Genomic DNA, 18,045 nt, shown 5'->3' with positions numbered 1-18,045 from the left:
TCTTTAACATTTTCAAAACTTGATTTTTATTCTTGTTTCAGTCCACATAAAGTTAGGAATAGGCCTAAATTATTGCCATCCTGTGTGTTAAACGCTATACTAGACCCTGGAAAATGAGTTGTGCACCACACAGCATGGTTCTGATCTCAGACAACACTATGAGTTACAGAGTAGAACTTCTCCATAGGGTTTTCTTGGCTATAATCTTTACAACAGCAGATGGCCAGGCCTTTCTTCCATGGCACTGCTGGGTGGTTGTGAATCACAAACTCTATGTCAGTAGTTGAGCACAACTGTTTGCACCATCAAACACCCTAATTTTCAAAGACCCACGAAGAAACTAAGGTCCTATATCAGGCACCACTGATACCACACAAAGGATTTATTTATAATGTGTGGCAGGCAGGTGGTATCTATTTTAAGCATTTATTCAGGCAAATACAATCAAGATGCATGACACTGTGTCAGTTTCACAAGCCCAAAATTTGACACATCACATCCTTGAGCCCCAGGAATTCTCCCTGTCCTCTATCTATCATTGTAGACCCCTGGCAGTTATTTCCATCCAATATCTGATGTCCAAGTCCACTGCCCAAATGAGCAAGCCAATAGCACAAAAGGATAACTATCCCCAAGGGCTCTAAGAATAAAGGCCAGCAACATCAACAGATATATACAAATCCACACACACACACATATAAAGACAGAATGGTATTCATTCTCCATACTGGAATTTTGTTCTCTTCTATAAGAGGACCACCAAAGCTGACTTTATGAATGTCCCATGGGTTTCCTAAGATACACTGTTGTTAATTTAACATGATTTGGAATCTTGCAAATCTGTTTTCATAAAGGACTTTTGCAAAAGATGTAGCAGGGTTAAATCGTTTCATCTTATATATTCAATCTGTATGCTGAGTAAATAATCCATGAAGCCAGAATTTATAAAGAAAAATGCAGCATCAGGATAGAAGGAAGATTCATTAACAACCTGACATATGCAGAGGACACAACCTTGTTTGCCAAAAATGAGGGCAACTTTAATTACTTACTGATGAAGATCAAAGACTATAGCCCTCAGTATGAATTATGCCTAAACATGAAGAAAACAAAAATCTTCATAACTGGATCAATAAACAACATCATGATATATGGAGAAAAAAATTAAGTTATCAATAATTTCATTCTAGTTTGATCAACAATCAATGACCATGTAAGCAGCAGTCAAGAAATCAAACAATGTATTGCAATCTGCTGCAAAAGACCTCTTTAAAGTTTTAAAAAGCAAAGATGTCACTTTGATGACTAAGATGCTCCTGACCCAAGGGATGGACTTTTCAACTGCCTCATATTGTGAGCATGAGAAAGCTGGACAGTGAAAAAAAGAAGACAGAAGAAGAATTGATGGATTCGAACTGACATTCTGGCAAAGAATGTTGACTACTATACCATGGACTGCCAGAAGAACAAACTAGTGCTGGAGGAAGTATAGCCAGAATACTCCTTAGAAATGAAGATGGTGAGACTTCATAGTTTATTTTGGACATGTTATCAGGAAAGACCAATCACTAGAAAAAGACATCACGTTTGGTAAAAATGAGAGTCAGCAAAAACGAGGGAAATCTTCAGTGAAATGAACTGACACAACAGCCATAATGATTCACTTAGATTCACTATTAACACTTAGATTCACTATTAACATTTTGCCACATTTGCTTTCTATTTCTGTTTCTCCTCCTTCCCTCAACTCCCATACACACACACCTGTATTTTTTGTTGGTCAGCTGAACTATCTAAATATCTTTTGTAGATGTCATGACACCTCCTCCCTAATACTTTTACAGTTAGTGGTCTTGGACTAAGGACAAGGGAAAACTCCTATATAATCACCACATAATTATCACACTAAAGAAGTTTAACCCTGATCCATTAATATTATCTAATAAAAATCCATACTGAAATTTCCTCAACTATCCCAACAATGTCTTTTAGTTATTTTTTAAAATACAAGATTCAACCAAGAACTGAATTTAGCTGCTGTGTCTCTTCTGTCTCCTTTACTCTAGAATACCTCTTCAGCTCTTTAAAAAATCTTTTATAACTTCAACAAAAGCGCCACTAGTTCTACAGATGCCCTTCAATTGTGATGTCTCTGATTCTTCAATTTGACAGAAATATTATATAGTTAATATTGTTTCCTGCGATACAGGAGGTTTCTCATATATGGCCTTTCTGGCTCATCTGTCATCCTCCCAAAAGGACTGGTCAGGCTGCAATCTTGCAAGGGATTGGCTGGTTTACTGTGTGTATAAGCAGCTTGCATGGAATTGGTTGGTTTACTATCTGCACAATTGGTCTGCAGTGATTTGTTAGTTTATGAACTATCTTGTAGTTTACTTCTACCAGTTTGGTTGGGGAACACCACCACCCTCATACAAACCCCATTCACGTAGCTGACCTTTATTTATCCAGAATGTTTAGGGAGCCTTCCTTGCAATTGACAAGGAATACATCTGCTAGCCATAAAAACCCTGGAACACAAGAGCCATTTGTTGTTGTTGTTGTTGTTATGTGCTGTCGAGTCGGACCCGACTCATAGCGACCCCTCCTTGGGTTTCCGAGGCAGTATCACTATGGAAGTAGATTGCCCCATCTTCCTTCTGAGGAGTGGCTGGTGGGTTTGAACCGCCAGCCTTCTGGTTAGCAGTCAAGTGCCTTAGCCACTATCACAAGAGCTATTAGAGCTATTCTAATTGAGAAGAGAGCTGCCTGGAGAAACCTGTTCTAGTGGAGAACTTGTTTGAAGCTACTTTGGTTGCCAAAGAAAGAAATGTGTTCTTTGATTCAGGGACATCCCCAGACCTTACCAATACCTTTTCCTAAATTGTATCCTGAGTTTCCTAATGTTTACCCTCAGTTGGAAAAACCTGGGTGGTAAAATGGTTAAGCGCTCAGATGCAAATCAAAAGGTGGTCCAAACCCACCCAGAGGTGCCTCAGAAGACAAGCATGGTGATCTGCTTCTGAAAGGTCACAGCCTTTCCCTTAGGAGCAGTTCTTCTCTGCAAACATGGGGCTGCCATGAGTCAGAATCAACTCAATGGCAACCAACAACAACAACCCTGAAGTGCACCCCAGATTGCCGTCTGTTACTTCTGTACTGTTATCCTAATAAATCACATAACCACGAGTACAGTTTGTGAGTTCTTCTGAGTTCTGTATGCAGTGGATTCTTGAAGCCAGCAGAGAAATATAAAGTGAAATAATGCAGTGGGAAGGCAGAGAGGTATATTTCACCTCGGCCTCATAGGAATTGGCCTTATGCCAATTCTGGCTCACAACGTTATCTTTACACTCTCATTCTCTCTTGAATCCACTCTAATCATGAATTTGGATCCAGCTCTCACATCAAAATTGCTCTAGTCAAGGCCATCAATAATTTCCCTGGTAGAATCCAAAGGTCAATTCTTATTTGTTCAACTTACATAATCTCTCAGCAGCATTTGACACAAATGATCACTCCTTGAAATACATTCTTCTCATGGCTTTCAAAATATCATTCTCTTCCAGTTTTACTCCAATCTCACTGGCTACTTCTTCTCAATCTCCTTTACTCCTTCTATCTCTTTTCTTTCCTATCTAGACTCACTTACTAAGTCAGTATTTCTCAAACTATTTCTTGTGAAAGCTTTTAAAAATTTTCCATCCATCACAAGCCATGGCAAAATACAATAAATATGAATTATTCATAAAATTATCAAATGCTTGAAAGTCACAACAGTATCAAATTGCTTAAAAAACAGAGAGAGAGAAAAGTTTCTAAATGCTTAATCTAAATTTCTGAACTTAACTCATCATAGACTGGTAGGTAACAAAGGGTTCGTGGACCATCACCAGTCAGCTGACCACACTTGAGTAGCATTTCAGTAGATAATCTCATGGCTTTAAATCATCTATATGTTGTCTATTCTCAAGTATGTATCTCCAGATATGACCTCTCTCTTGATCCTCAGATTCCTGTATCAACATTCCTTCTTGGATATCAAACAAGCATCAGAGTCCAATTCTTTTGACAATTCCCTGCTCCACCCTCAAAAAAGAACAACAAACCCAGTTCCATTCACTATATTTACCATTTTACTCAGTAAGTGGCAACCACATCCATTTAGCCATTCAGGCCTAAAACCTTGTAATCATCCTCAAATCCTCTTTTTCCTTCATATACCATAACTAAACTATCAAATCTTGTCAGCTTCTCATTCAAAATGTATCCAGAATACAACCACTTCTCACCACTATGTCTAGGATGCTGTTGTGGTTACCTAGTGCCGCTCTGACAGGAATATACCACAAATGGGATGGCCTTAACAAACAGGAGTTTATTCTTACAATTTGGAGATGGAGGCTTTAAGTCCAAGTTCAAAGTGCCAGGCACTAGGGGCTGGGTGAAAGCCCCTCAACATTGGGGTCCAGCTTTGCCTCCTCCTCCCAGCCCACTGAAGCTAGAGGCGTTTCTTCACTCAGACAGCTGCTAGCTGCTGAGGCTGAGAAGCCCCAAGGTTAACAAGTAAAAAAGGCACAGTTCCGATGTTACCAAACCACACGGCAGGCCATTAACTTAAGTCCATTGTAAGTCCCAAGGTCGGCAGAGCATAGCAGGTTGCTGAGCAACGACATGGCTACATGCAGGGTCCACACGTGCCATAAGCTACAGACCATTCCCAAAGGCTTCTGCTTAAATACAGGAAGCAGATCACATACCCAAAGGAAGCTACTCAGCTGGCTCCAGTAGATTCCACCATAGAGTTGATTACCAGTTTCATCATGTGGAATACTACATCCAGCTGCCCAGCCACTCAACCAGGCCTAGCCAAGTTGACATACAAACAAAACCACCACAGATACCATCTTACATGGTTATTGTCATTACAATAACATAACTTTCCTAACTTTCCTCTCTGCTTTCTCCCCTACCCTCCCTACAGTTTGGCAGCCAAATTAATCTTGTTAAAACCTAAGACCACCATTCAATGGGCAAAGAGGAGTCTTTTCAACAAATGATGCTGGGACAATAAGATATTCACATGTCAAAGAATTAATGTGGACCCTAATCGCACACCTTATACGAAAATTAACTCATAATGGACCAAAAACTTAAATGTAAAAGTTAAAACTATTAAATTCTTAGAAGAAAACATAGGCGTAAATTGTCATGACCTTAGATTAGGCAACAGTTACTTAGATGTGACACAAAAAGCACAAGCAACCAAAGAAAATGTAAATAAATTAGACTTCATGAAAACTAAAAACTCTGTCCAACAAAGGACACTATCAAGAAAATGAAAAGACAACACATAGGATAGGAAAAATTATTTGCAAATCATGTCTCTGATAATGGTCTTGAATCTACAATATTTTTTTAAAAACTTACAACTAAGTAATAAAAAGACAAGTAATCTAACTTTTAAAGTGGGCAAAAGATTTGAAGACATTTCTCTAACAGACATACACAAATGGCCAATAAGCACATGAACAGAAGCACATAATTACCCACTACCAAAACCATACAAATAAAAACCACAATGAGATGCCACTTCACACTTATTAGGTTGACCATTAGAAAAAAAAGAAAAAGGAAACTGTTGTTGTTGTTTGCCACCGAGTCGGCCCCAACTCCTAGCGACCCCTGCTTGGGTTTCCGAGGCAGTTATCACTACGGAAGTAGGACTGCCCAACCTTCCTTCCGAGGAGTGGCTGGTGGGTTTGAACCGCCAGCCTCCTGGTTAGCAGTCAAGTGCCTTAGGCACTATGCTACCAGAGCTCCCAAAAAGGAAAGTAAGTAGTGGCAAAGATGTGGCGAAAACAGAACCCTCATACAATGCAAGTGGGCACGTAAACTGATGCAGCCACTCTGGAAACAGTCTGGTAGTTTCTCAAAAACTAAAACATAGAATTACTATATGACCCAGCAATTCAATTCCTAAGTTATACAAACTAAAGAACTGAAAAAAAAGATGTTTGACAAAAACTTGTACACAAATATTCATAGCAGCATTATTCATAATAGCCAAATATAAAAACAACAAAATGTTCATCAACTGAAAAGAGAAACAAAAATGTGGTGTACAATGTGATTTTATTCAACCATAAAAAGAAATGAAGTACTGATAGATGCTACAACAATGTAAAATTCTAGTAGTACTAACAGAACCTGTCTAACTTCAGGGGAGATAATGATAATCAAGAACAGCTCAAAGCTGATTCCTATGACATGGAGGTCATATATACTGCCACTCCCAACCTTTAAAAAAAAAAAAAAATTCTGAAACCAGCCATCCCTCCCATGGGACTCTACTTCTCTTCTGGGTTCGATAATTCATTGCAAGGGCCACACAGAACTCACAAACCATACTTAGGGAAGTAACAGTGCACAACTTAGGATCAGGAAGTGTTCTGGTTACCTAGTACCACTGACAAGAATATAATAACACAAATGGTATGGCTTGAAGAAACAGGAGTTTATTCTCTTACAGTTTGGAAGCATTAAGACCAAGTTCAAAGTGCCAGGCTCTAGGGGCTGCGTGAAAGCCCCTCAACCTGGGGCTTTAGCTCTGCCTCCTGTTCCTAGCCCACTGAAGCTGAAGGCTTTTCTTCACTCAGTTGCTGGCTGCTAAGGCTGACAAGCCCAAGGCTGACAAGTAAAAAGGCACAGTTCCAATGTTACCAAACCACACAGCAGGCCATTAATTCAAGTCCATTGAAAGTCCCAAGGTTGGCAGAGCATGGCAGGCTGCTGAACAACGACACAGCTACATGCAGGGTTTGAGCATGTCATAAGCTAGAGACTGTTCCCCAAGGCTTCTCATACACAGGAAACAGACCACATCCCTAAGGCAAGCTACTCAGCTGCTCACAGTAGATTCCACTATGGAGCTGATTATTACTCTCATCATGGGGAATAATAGTACATTCAGCTGCGCAGCCACTCAACCAGGCCCAGCCAAGTTGACACACAAACTTAATTACCACAGGAAGTAACAGGCTACAACTCAGGATCAGGATCAGGAAACATGTAGACAAAGTCGGGAAGCCTCCCTAGAAGCAGACAGCACATCCCTCCTTCAGTGCAAGACAGCTCTCTCAGCCCCTCTCAATTATACCAAGCAAGCAGACCCTTCTCTGCGATGCATGCCCACTCTCAGTTGCGCAGGTCTCTTCTCAATCCCCTCAGGACAGGCCTCTTCTCAGCCCCCTGAGGACAGGCCTTCTCTCAGTCCTCTAAATAGGTCTCCTCTCAGTCCCCTCAGGACAAGCCTCTCTGCTTTCGGCCTCTCTGTCATCAGCCTCTCTACTGTTTGCTCACACAGCTCATACTAGTGTAGCAGTTTTTCAGCTCTCTTACTGCTATTACCACTGACTCTACTGTATGGCCCTGTCCAGGCCTTTTGTCACCAGCTATGCTTCAGGGCATTCCAGGTTTCCCACTGTCTTCAGTGTTACAGACTTTGACCAGCGTTACAGCCCTTTTAGGAGGTTCCTCACATCCTCTCTCTCTGTTGCTTCTCCCTTCTTGCTTTTCTTCTCTTTTCTTCTTTCTGTACCTTTCTTCCCTCTCTGTCTGCCAACCTCTGGGGGTTTGCTGCATATACAACCAAATGCCTGGGCAATTTCAAGGCATGGCCCTCCCACCAGGCCCATGAACTGGCCAATCCCCTCTCAATATGCCACAGATATCAGTGCCATTTACATGGTAGGCTATGGTCATTTTATTTGCATGGCCTATAGTCACTTCATTTGCAAAGCATGTTGACCAATCCCTAACAAGGTGCACCAGGGCAGGCTGCAACCCAGAGCCTGACAAAAAGTATCAGTCCATCAAGTTGTTTATAGTTTACCCAGGAAATGTTAATCAACCTGGACAAAGTAACAAAACCTCCCTAATAGAAAACTAGGGCAAAAGTAACTCCTCCCGGCTTAGAGGAGAAAATCTCTCATTTTCCCAAAAAACTAAAACAAAAGGCCACATAAAGGAACTCATTTCACCACAAACACAGTTAAATCTTGAAAACATTATGCTAAGTGAAAGAAGTCAGATACAATAGGCCACATATTGTATGATTCCATTTACATGAAATGTCCCGAACAGGAAAATCCATTGAGACAGAAAGTGGATTAGCAGTTGCCAGAGGTTAGGAGCAGTGGGAAATGACTGCTAACAAGTACACTATTTCTTTTTGGGGTACTGAAAATGTTCTGGAATGGGATACTGGTTATTGTGAATATACTAAAAAACACCGAATTGTATGTATACTTTTAAATAGTGAATTATATTGCAATAAAAAATTGCCCTAAAACTCCACAAGTTAATACAGATTGAATTATTTTACTGCTTAAAATTATCCATTGACTTTTTATCCTGTTCAGTATAAACTATAAAGTCCTTTCTTTAGCCTACAAGGCACTACATAATCCAGTCCCTATCCCATACTTTGCCTCTACCCCAGACTTCCCACCCCCTCCCCAACAACTTTGTTCACTCACCAACAGCCACCTTGGCCATCTTGCTGTCATCCAACATACCAAGCATGTTTCTGCCTCTGGACCTTGGCACAAGCTGTATCCTGAGATATTCTTGCCCCAATACATATAACTCCCTCTGGTCTCTGCTCAAATGTTACCTTAATGAGAAATTCCTAGACAACCCAGTTTAAAATTTCAACCTCTGGGCCACACAGAGATACCTTTATGTCTGTTATCTGGCTTGTCTTTTTCTTTTCTTTTCCAGCTTTTCATTGTGAAGTAGGTGAAATTTTACAGAGTACATTCGTTTTATATTCAACAGTTCATACACATTTTGTTTTGTGACACTGGTCACATTTGGCTTTATTTTTCTTAATATGACACTCTATAGATGTATTTGTCTCTCCTGAATAAGATGGCAGCTCAATGAAAGCAGAACTTTGTCTGCTTTATTCACCACTGTATCTCCAGTATCTTCAGTAGTATCCGCACAGAACAGAAATAAATATACTATGGATGGATGGATGGCTAGATTTGAACAAATGAATGAAAACAAGAACAAATGAACAAAATTAACTTGACTTATTACCAAAGGAAAAAATCTAGTAAATAGATTCAAACCCCAGTCTCCCTGACTCTTCAAGCCAAAACTCCTCATTTCTATGCGATACTGCCACTTACTAATTTGGAGATATTGGAGGGATCATTTATTAAGTGTGTATTTCATATAATGCCTAGGTATCACATATGCTCTAGTATCCCTCTGAATTCCTCTCCATTTTATCTTAATTACCATATTACATAGAAAAACAAAACAATTGAAGGTGTCCAAAATTACCAAATATCATTTATTTTGTATTGTTCTTATAAACCCAACATTTAAAAGAACTCTAAAAATTACATACTATAGAATAAAACTGTAACTAATGAAGCACTATTATATATATTAAGTGATCCTTCTAGTAGCTTTATAAAGAAGGAAAAGCAAGTATCATGATCTTCATTTTATAGATAAAGCAACTGAGGTTTAGGGAGATAAGTGATTTGTTTAAAAACAAACAAACAAGAAACAGTTAAGTGATACAGCCAAGGCTGGGCTCTAGAAGTGTTCTGACTGATAGCTCAACTCTCTTTATACTAACCACAATGAGCTTTTATAAACCAGTCAAAAAAGCTTTACACATCTCAGAGGACAATTTCATCACTAGAACACATTTATGAAACAAAATCCTAAAATGACAGTAATAGAATTAGCGTGTGTTTATACATTAACTCCACACACACACACAATGTAAAATATAATGAATAAAATTAACACCTGTGGATACTTAAGAAATAGATACTGTTTTGTGTCCCTCCCTAATTATATCTCTTATGGTCATGTCTCAAAGATATGTTTTATCATTATCTGATTTCCTTAATATTACCCAAATTTGGCTTCATAGCAAAATCATGGTGGATGTGGGTGCAGGTGTGTAAAATACAGGTTCTTGGGCCCTGACATGAAATTCTAATTCATTAAGTTTAGACTCTGCATTTTAACAAACATTCCAGGTAATTCTGATTAGCCAAATCTGCAATACTGCCCCAACAGAATTCTTAGAGAAAAAGCAGGCCAAGTAAATATAAGAAATTAAAATCTAGGAATAAAAATTACTCATCATTAAGCCCTGACATCAGAATAGAACAAATGGGTGAAAGAAAACTATTTCAACTTAGTCCACAAACACAGCTGCTCTTGCCCCAACTTACCAGAAAAGTCGGCCTCTTCCTAGTACCATGTTATGGGATAAATGCAGATGCCAAGAGTCTCAGTTTCAACATGTTCAAAAAGCCTGAATCTAGTAAAACTCAGTAAATCCCAAAATACAAATACTAGACTCTGAAGAATATTTAAGTAGAAATATTCCCAAAATGCCAGGCAAAATTGAGACAAGGAAGGGAAGCCTGTGGGCTTCACAGGCCCAGATATAAGTCTGCAAAAAAAAAAAGCAACCCCAAACCACTCTTAGATGGATTTCTTCCAAGTGAGACTGAGCACAGTCCCCAAGATGGGACAATAATCATAATCACAGTCATAATGATAACAGTCATCCACATCTACTTACAAACTGCCTCTTCTCGGAAGGCTCAACTCCTTCTGAAAACAAAATAAAAACACAGTTCAGATAGAAATAAAGACCCATCTGAGTCCTGAAGGTTGCACTAAATAACCTAGAAGAATTATGTTGTTGTTGTTACATGTTGTTGTTACAGCATTATCTTAATAATGGTGAAGACTAAGTATTTCTAAATGATAATCTTTTCCTTTGCCTCTTAAGTTTTAGTGAAATAAAGATAAGTCAGGTCAACCACCACCTCTTATTCTTCCATCCCAAAAGAAATACCTCATAGAATACTTGTAACATTTTCTCCACTAGATTTACCATCTCCCCAGTGTACATTTCAGGCATGTGGGGCTAAACATTTACTGCTGAAGAATAGTACAGGATTCATATCATTAGGGTCAGGGATAGGAAAGGAATGAAATGTGATGTATTTTTTTGTAATTATAAATTATTTTATATAAAGAAATATAGAAAATAATATAGCAAAAAGATGAATATACACATCATTGACATGAGGAAAAAATAACTTATAATAACAGCTAGGGTCCCCGTGATTTGCTCTCCAAATATTTTAAGTCCAATCCCTACTTAACAACTATTTTGAATTTGTTGTTTATCTTTCCTATATATGTCTTTATGTCTTATTACACATATATTCATAAATAATTATTAGTACTGTTTTGCTATTATACATATTTCATAGTATATGTATTTATCTCTGACTTGCTTTTTCAGTCAACATAATTGAGAGACTCATCTATGTAGATGCGCTTAACTTAAGTTCATTAATCTTAAGCACAATGGTCCAATCTATAAATACACCAATACTTATTTATCCATTCTTCAGTTAATGGAAATTTAATTTGCTTTTCAGGCTTTTTTAAAGTGCCTACAAACATTCTTGTACTTGTTCCTCATACACATGTATAAAAAGTTTCTTGGAAGCACATATTTAAATGTGGAAATGCTGAGTCATACATAAAGGATAACATATTCCAAATCACTCCCAAAAATGGTGGTACCAATTTATCCTTCCTCTCCAAGACTTCATAAAACGAGTTCTCCTTCTCAGACTTGTCTCCCAAACTCCTAACACTTCTAACCAACTGCCATTAGAAACACTGCCATGCCCCCTAGTTCAAGCTACCATCATTCTGTAACATCCTCCTAATTGGTCTCCCCCTTTAATTGTGTTTTGTTTCCCTTAATTTTTAAATATTATATCAGTATCATGTAATTACTGCTTGTTTTCAGGCAATACCTTATGAGTTTAACCAAACTCAGGAAAAAAACTTACTACCATCTAGTCAGATCTGACTCATAGCAAGTCCTCCTTGGGTTTCCCAGGTAGTTATCACTACAGAAGTAGATTGCCAACCTTCCTTCCAAGGAGAGGCTGGTGGGTTTGAACCGCCAACCTTCTGGTTAGCAGTCAAATGCCTTAGGCACTACACCACCAGAGCTCCTAACAAAACAAACACTGCCGTCAAAAAGATGTTTTTAAAATACAGACTGGATTGGGTCCCGTCTACTTTAAACACCTCAATGGATACAGTCTAAAAACCTTTCTGTAGCCTACAGGATATTACCTGGCTTATGCTGCCTTCCTCCTCAGCATTATTTGCATGATTCTCCAGTCTTACTGGGCTTTAAAGGAGCTCTGGTGGCATACTGCCTAAGGCATCTGACTGCTAACCAGAAGGCTGGTGGTTCAAAGCCACCAGCCACTCCACAGAAGGAAGATGGGTCAATCTACTTCTGTAAAGATTTACCACCTCAGAAACTCAATGGGGGTCTCTATGAGTTAGAATTAACTCGATGACAGTGATTTGGAGTTTTGAGTACTGGGGTTTTAGTCTCTTAATCCTTTTGTGATTCATGGGACATACAGCCTCTGGGATTTAATGCGAAGCTGCTATCCACTTTCAGTGCACGGTGTCATCTGGTAGGAGCCTATATAACTGCATGAATCTGAAGAAACAAGGCCTCACCCACCAACCTTTGCACCACAGACCCCTCAGGACATATGCATCCTATTAATTATATCAAAATCCATATTATGGCAAAACAATTTTTTTCATTTCACATAAAATGTCTTCCATTTCTGAAAACACATGGTTTCAACAAAAAAAATTCAAAGTAGAAAATAATTGGTCTTGAAATGGCTAAACATTCCATGTTCTCTCTAATCATTAGGTTTTCATATATACTGTCCCTTCTGCCTGTATCACTTTTCCTTGCCTTTTTAAATACGCATAGTGGCTAAAGCACTTGACTGCTAACCAGAAGGCTGGCGGTTCAAACCCACCAGCCACTCCTCGGAAGGAAAGTTGGGAAATCCTACTTCCGTAGTGATACTGTCTCGGAAACCCAAGGAGGGGTCGCTATGAGTCGGGGCCAACTCGACGGCACATAACAACAACAACAACAACATTGTATTTGAAAACTAAACTGTGCCCAACCCAAGCCATGGTATTTTCAATTGCCTCATATGTATGTGAAAGCTGGACAATGAATAAGGGACAGCAAAGAAGAACTGATGCATTTGAATTGTGGTGCTGCCAAACAACACTGAAAACACCACAGACTGCCAGAAGAACAACATACATGTCTTGGAAGAAGTACACCGGAATGGTCCTTAGAAGCAAGAATGGCCAGACTTAGTCTCTTGTAGTTTGGTCATGTTATTGAAAAGGACCAGTCCCTGGAGAAAGAGATCATGCTTGATGAGGTAGAGAGATGGTAAGTGAAAAAGGGGAAGACCCTCAATCTTGTTGACTGACTGACACAGGCTGCAATAATGGGCTCAAACATAGCAAAGATTGTGAGGATGGTGCAAGACCAGGCAGCATTTCATTTGGTTGTACACAGGGTCACTATAAGTTGGAACCAACTCAACAGCACCTAACAACAACATAATCATTATCATCATTATACTGCTCACAATAGGCTCCTCTTGTCCCATATGGAGTTGAAGTGAGGATAACTGTCAATTACAATTAGGTCAGCTAAAGAAACTTTACTGGGGAAAGAATATACTGTTATCACTTATATTATTTACTGATAGAGCCTTCTAGTTTGTAGCTTTTCCAGGGAGAGTCAGAAAGAATGCTTCAAGAGAGAACATTACCTAGCAGGTAATCTATTTTAATAACATTTACTAACTGGCCTTAAAAGGGCCACTGTCTCCAAATAAAATCACTTGCCCAGCTCTGGCAACAAATATACCTGCTGGGATGCACCAAGATGCCTTTCTTGTGTACCAAATTTGCCATTACTGCTACACTGGGCACTATGGTGTTTTAGCTCCACTTACTCACATTTTAGGAGCTCTGGTGGTATAGTGCCTAAGGCATTTGACTGCTAACCAAAAGGCTGGTGGTTGAAACCCACCAGCCACTCCTTGGAAAGAAGATGGGGCAATCTACTTCCACAGTGATACTGCCCTGGAAACTCAAGGAGGAGTCACCATAGAGATCTGACTCTATGGCAATGAGTTTGGTTTTTTGGTTTATTCACATTTTAGTATAAGTCTATCTTGAGGTCAAGAGCTAAGAGGAAAACCTATATATATGTAGCTATTGTAATCCTATGAGCTCTAACAAACCTCCTGGGAAAAAAACTTTTCTTGACCATTTGCTTGTTCTATTAAATTCACAGAGTGTCACCTCAACAACATGATAAAGTATTTACATTGTTGTTATGTGCTGTTGAGTAAGACCCAACTCATAGCGACCCCGCCATGGGTTTCCAAGGTGGAATCACTATGGAAGTAGATTGCCCAATTTTCCTTCTGAGGAGTGGCTGGTGGGTTTGAACCACCAGCCTTCTGGTTAGCAGTCAAGTGCCTTAGGCACCATGCTACCAGAGCTCCTATTCAAATTCATAGCAACCCCCAGTGGGTTCCAAGACTGTAATAATTTACAGAAGCAGATTGCTTCATCTATCTTCTGCAGAGCAGCTAGTGGTTCGAACCACTGACCTTTCGGTTAGCAGCCAAATACCTTAACCACTGTACCACCAGAGCACCTTAATATATATGAACGTCAATGTCATGAGACAAAGTGTATGTGAGCTGCTGTATGGAAAATGAATTTGTTCTGTAAACTTTGAACCAAATCACAATAAAAATAAATTATATATATATATGAATGAAAGTACTTTATAAACTGTGACACAAATGATAAATGTGTTTTTCTCATATGTGTCTGAGGAAGAGTAAAGACACAGCTTAATGGCACTAGTAAGGAGCTCTGGTAGCATAGGGCCTAAGGCACCTGACTGCTAACCAGAAGGCTGGCGGTTCAAACCCACCAGCCACTCCTCAGAAGGAAGGTTGGGCATTCCTACTTCCGTAGTGATACTGCCTCAGAAACCCAAGGAGGGGTAGCTATGAGTCGGGGCCGACTCGATGGCAAATAATAACAACAACAACAATGGCACTAGTAGGGCATCTCTGCATGGTATAAAATACTCAAGGCTCATGTGAAAAGATTAATGTCATTACTCACTGCTGTTGTTGTTAAGTGCCACTGAGTCAGTTCGGACTCATAGTGACTCTATGTACAACAGAATGAAACACTGCCCAGTCCTGCACCATCCTCACAGTTGCTGTTATATTTGAGTCCACTGTTATAGCCACTGTGTTCTTGTAGTTGTTATGTGCCGTAGAGTCGGTCCCGACTCATAGTGACTGCTCCTTGAGTTTCCGAGGCGGTATCACTACAAAAGTAGGATTGCCCAACCTTCCTTCCAAGGAGTGGCTAGGATGGCTATTATTACAAAAACCTTCTGGTTTAACAGGTATTGGGGAGAATAAGGGAGCAACTGGAACCTATGACAGTTGCTGGTGGAAATGTAAAATGGTACAGCGCAGTACAAAACTGGCGGTTCCTTAAAAAGTTAAATACAGAATGACAACACGACCAAGTAATTTGACTCTTACGTAAAGTATATATCCAAAAGAACTGAAAGGAACACTTCAAAACAAATATTTACAGAGAACAAGGTTTGAGTAGCTTCTCAGAGACAACCAAACACCCTGGGAGAGAGAATTCACTAGGCTTGCGGTCTCAGAACCATAGTCTTGGGGGTTATCACGCTCAATTGGCACAACATAAACTTCTTGTTCTACAGCCTACTTTAGTGAGTAGTGACTGGGGTCTTAAAAGCTTTTGAACGGCCATCTAAGATGCAATTATTGTTCTCCTCTCTGTATGGAGCAAAGAGAGTGGAGAAAATCAAGGTCATTTGGAAATAATTAGCCCAAAGTTATGATGGACCACAAGGACATGAGCATTTCACAACCCTGAGACCAGAAGAACAAGATGATGCCTAGCTACTATTGTCAACCACTTGGAAAGGAATCAGAATTGGAGATCCTGAGTAGACTGGGAGAAAAAATGTGGAAGAAAATTCAAAAACACAAAAATGACCAGAATTACTGGTCGAACAGAGACTGGTAGAATCCAAAGACTATGGCCTTGGATTATCCTTCAGTCCTGGAAATGGACTCACTTCCATGGATTGGCTATCAGCTCAACAGCAGAAAGACTTACAAGTAGAACACCTACCCCAGGGAGATGCACCCCTTAGATCAATCAGCCACGAGACATCAGAGGGGTAGCATTCACATAGAGGGAAAGCTGGATAGACAGGAATGCATAGACAAGAAGCACACAGGGAAAAAGGAGTCACAGGGAGGAAAGGGGAGGAAAGCTTTTTATGGTTGGGGACCATAATAGGGGCAGTGAAATCAAATGTACATGAAATATTAAGAGTAAATTAATCTACTTTCTAAATCTGCAGCAAAATCACAATAAAAATTTTAAAAAAAAGAAAAAAAAGCAAACAGGAGCTCTGGTAAGATGGCAGAATAGGCAGAAAGACTGCACAGACCCTCTTCAACAAAGAAAAGGGGAACCAATTAACACAGATACAGAATATAATCCTGGACCCCTGAACCTTGAAGGGAAGGATATAGAAGTGGACTAAATTCCAACTAGCAGAAGAATTTGCATCAAAATACTAAAAAAGAAGACATACAGAGCTGCGGTCTGGCAGCGATCCTGACGGTGCAGACAGCCTGGATGTTGCCGAGTGGTGGTAGGACCTAAAAATTAACCTAAAAATCGGCCCTGCTAGCCAAGAACTGCACGGAGGACTGCTCTGGTGGCTGGGGAATAAAAGGCAAAGCAGCAGCGAAGAGGAAGGCGGAATGAGCTGTGGACTTTTGCCTGCCCTGAGGGTGCTGCCATTTTGAATGTTTACAAGTGGCTTGACCATTTTGGATATTTAAAGTGACAGCGTTCTCCCAGACTCCAGGGACTTAAAAACAGGCTCCACGTGCTGGGAACCGCAAAGACATCCCGGACTCTCAGACTACTGATAAGGTGTGACATTTTCCTTGTTACTCTTATATCTAACACCCTCTTGGTGAATGGAGGAGGGAAAGCCATCCCTCATTCCCACCCACCTTCTAGGATGACAGGAATTCCACCCCAGTCCGTGTGCACCGAGGGAGCCTGGGTCCCCTGTCCCGCCTTGTTCAGACTTTTCTTTTTTCTTTTGTTTTAGTCTGTTTTAAAACCACTACTATTATTACTTTTGTCTTTCTTATTATCATTCTTTATTCTCCCCTTCCCAGGTTCTAGTTTTCAGCTTTTTTTCTTTCCCTGTTCCTGGTCCCAATTTTTTTTTTTTTTTCTTTTTTTGCCTTCTTGTGGGTAACCCTGTTCCTTTGTGTGTGTGTGTGTGTGTGTGTGTGCGTTTCCCGTTTTTTCCTTCATTATTCTCCTTCTCTACTTTTTTCTTTTATTGCCCTCTCCTCAGATGTTGTGGTGTTTTTTATTTTGGTTTGTTTTTGTTTTTTGTCTTCTCCTTTTTTGGTTACTGTTCCTGTGTGATTACACAGTGAGCTTTTTGTCCATTTGTATTCATTTTCTTGATGATTATTCAATTGTTAATTTTGTCAAACTGAGTGGGAGACAGCAACAGTCCCCATACAACACAACACCCACACCACCTACAGCTTCACTTACTAAGTGAGAGTCACGACCTCCTTTTACACTAACGAGCCTACTACAGACAACCACCAAGAAGAGCCAGACTCATGCTAGCTACTCTTCACAAACAGTTAACAGAGATCTAAATACAACAACGTTACAATGTCTCAGAGACAACAGACCATCACAGTCCACACAAAGAAGCAAAATGAAGTGGTAGAAACAAGGAAGCAGGATACAGACCCAAAACACATCCCTGAGGAAGAAGCAACACTGAAATTACCTGATAAGCAATTCAAAAGAATTATATTTAGGTATCTTCAAAGGATTGAGAGACAGATAAAGAAAACACAGACAAAACCCTAGAAGAATTTTGGAAAAAAATACAAGAACAAAATGACAAAAAAAAAAAAA

General features: G+C 39.7%; 1 protein-coding gene across 1 annotated transcript in view; it reads right to left on the bottom strand.

The window, feature by feature from the left end:
• The window catches only part of MAST2 (microtubule associated serine/threonine kinase 2), a 394,690-nt gene that overhangs the window by 166,243 nt on the left and 210,402 nt on the right, over window positions 1–18,045 (bottom strand). The window contains exon 4 of the mRNA XM_007946677.2: window positions 10,628–10,659. Coding sequence (XP_007944868.1) covers window positions 10,628–10,659 — 32 coding nt within the window. The remainder of the gene's footprint in view (window positions 1–10,627; window positions 10,660–18,045) is intronic.

The sequence above is a fragment of the Orycteropus afer genome, unplaced genomic scaffold, assembly GCF_000298275.1.
Source record: "Orycteropus afer afer isolate SDZICR_OR568_19922 unplaced genomic scaffold, OryAfe1.0 scaffold00169, whole genome shotgun sequence".
Classification (NCBI taxonomy): Eukaryota; Metazoa; Chordata; class Mammalia; order Tubulidentata; family Orycteropodidae; genus Orycteropus; species Orycteropus afer.
Note: the sequence above shows the minus strand (reverse complement) of the source record. Positions and strands in the feature narration are given on the sequence as shown.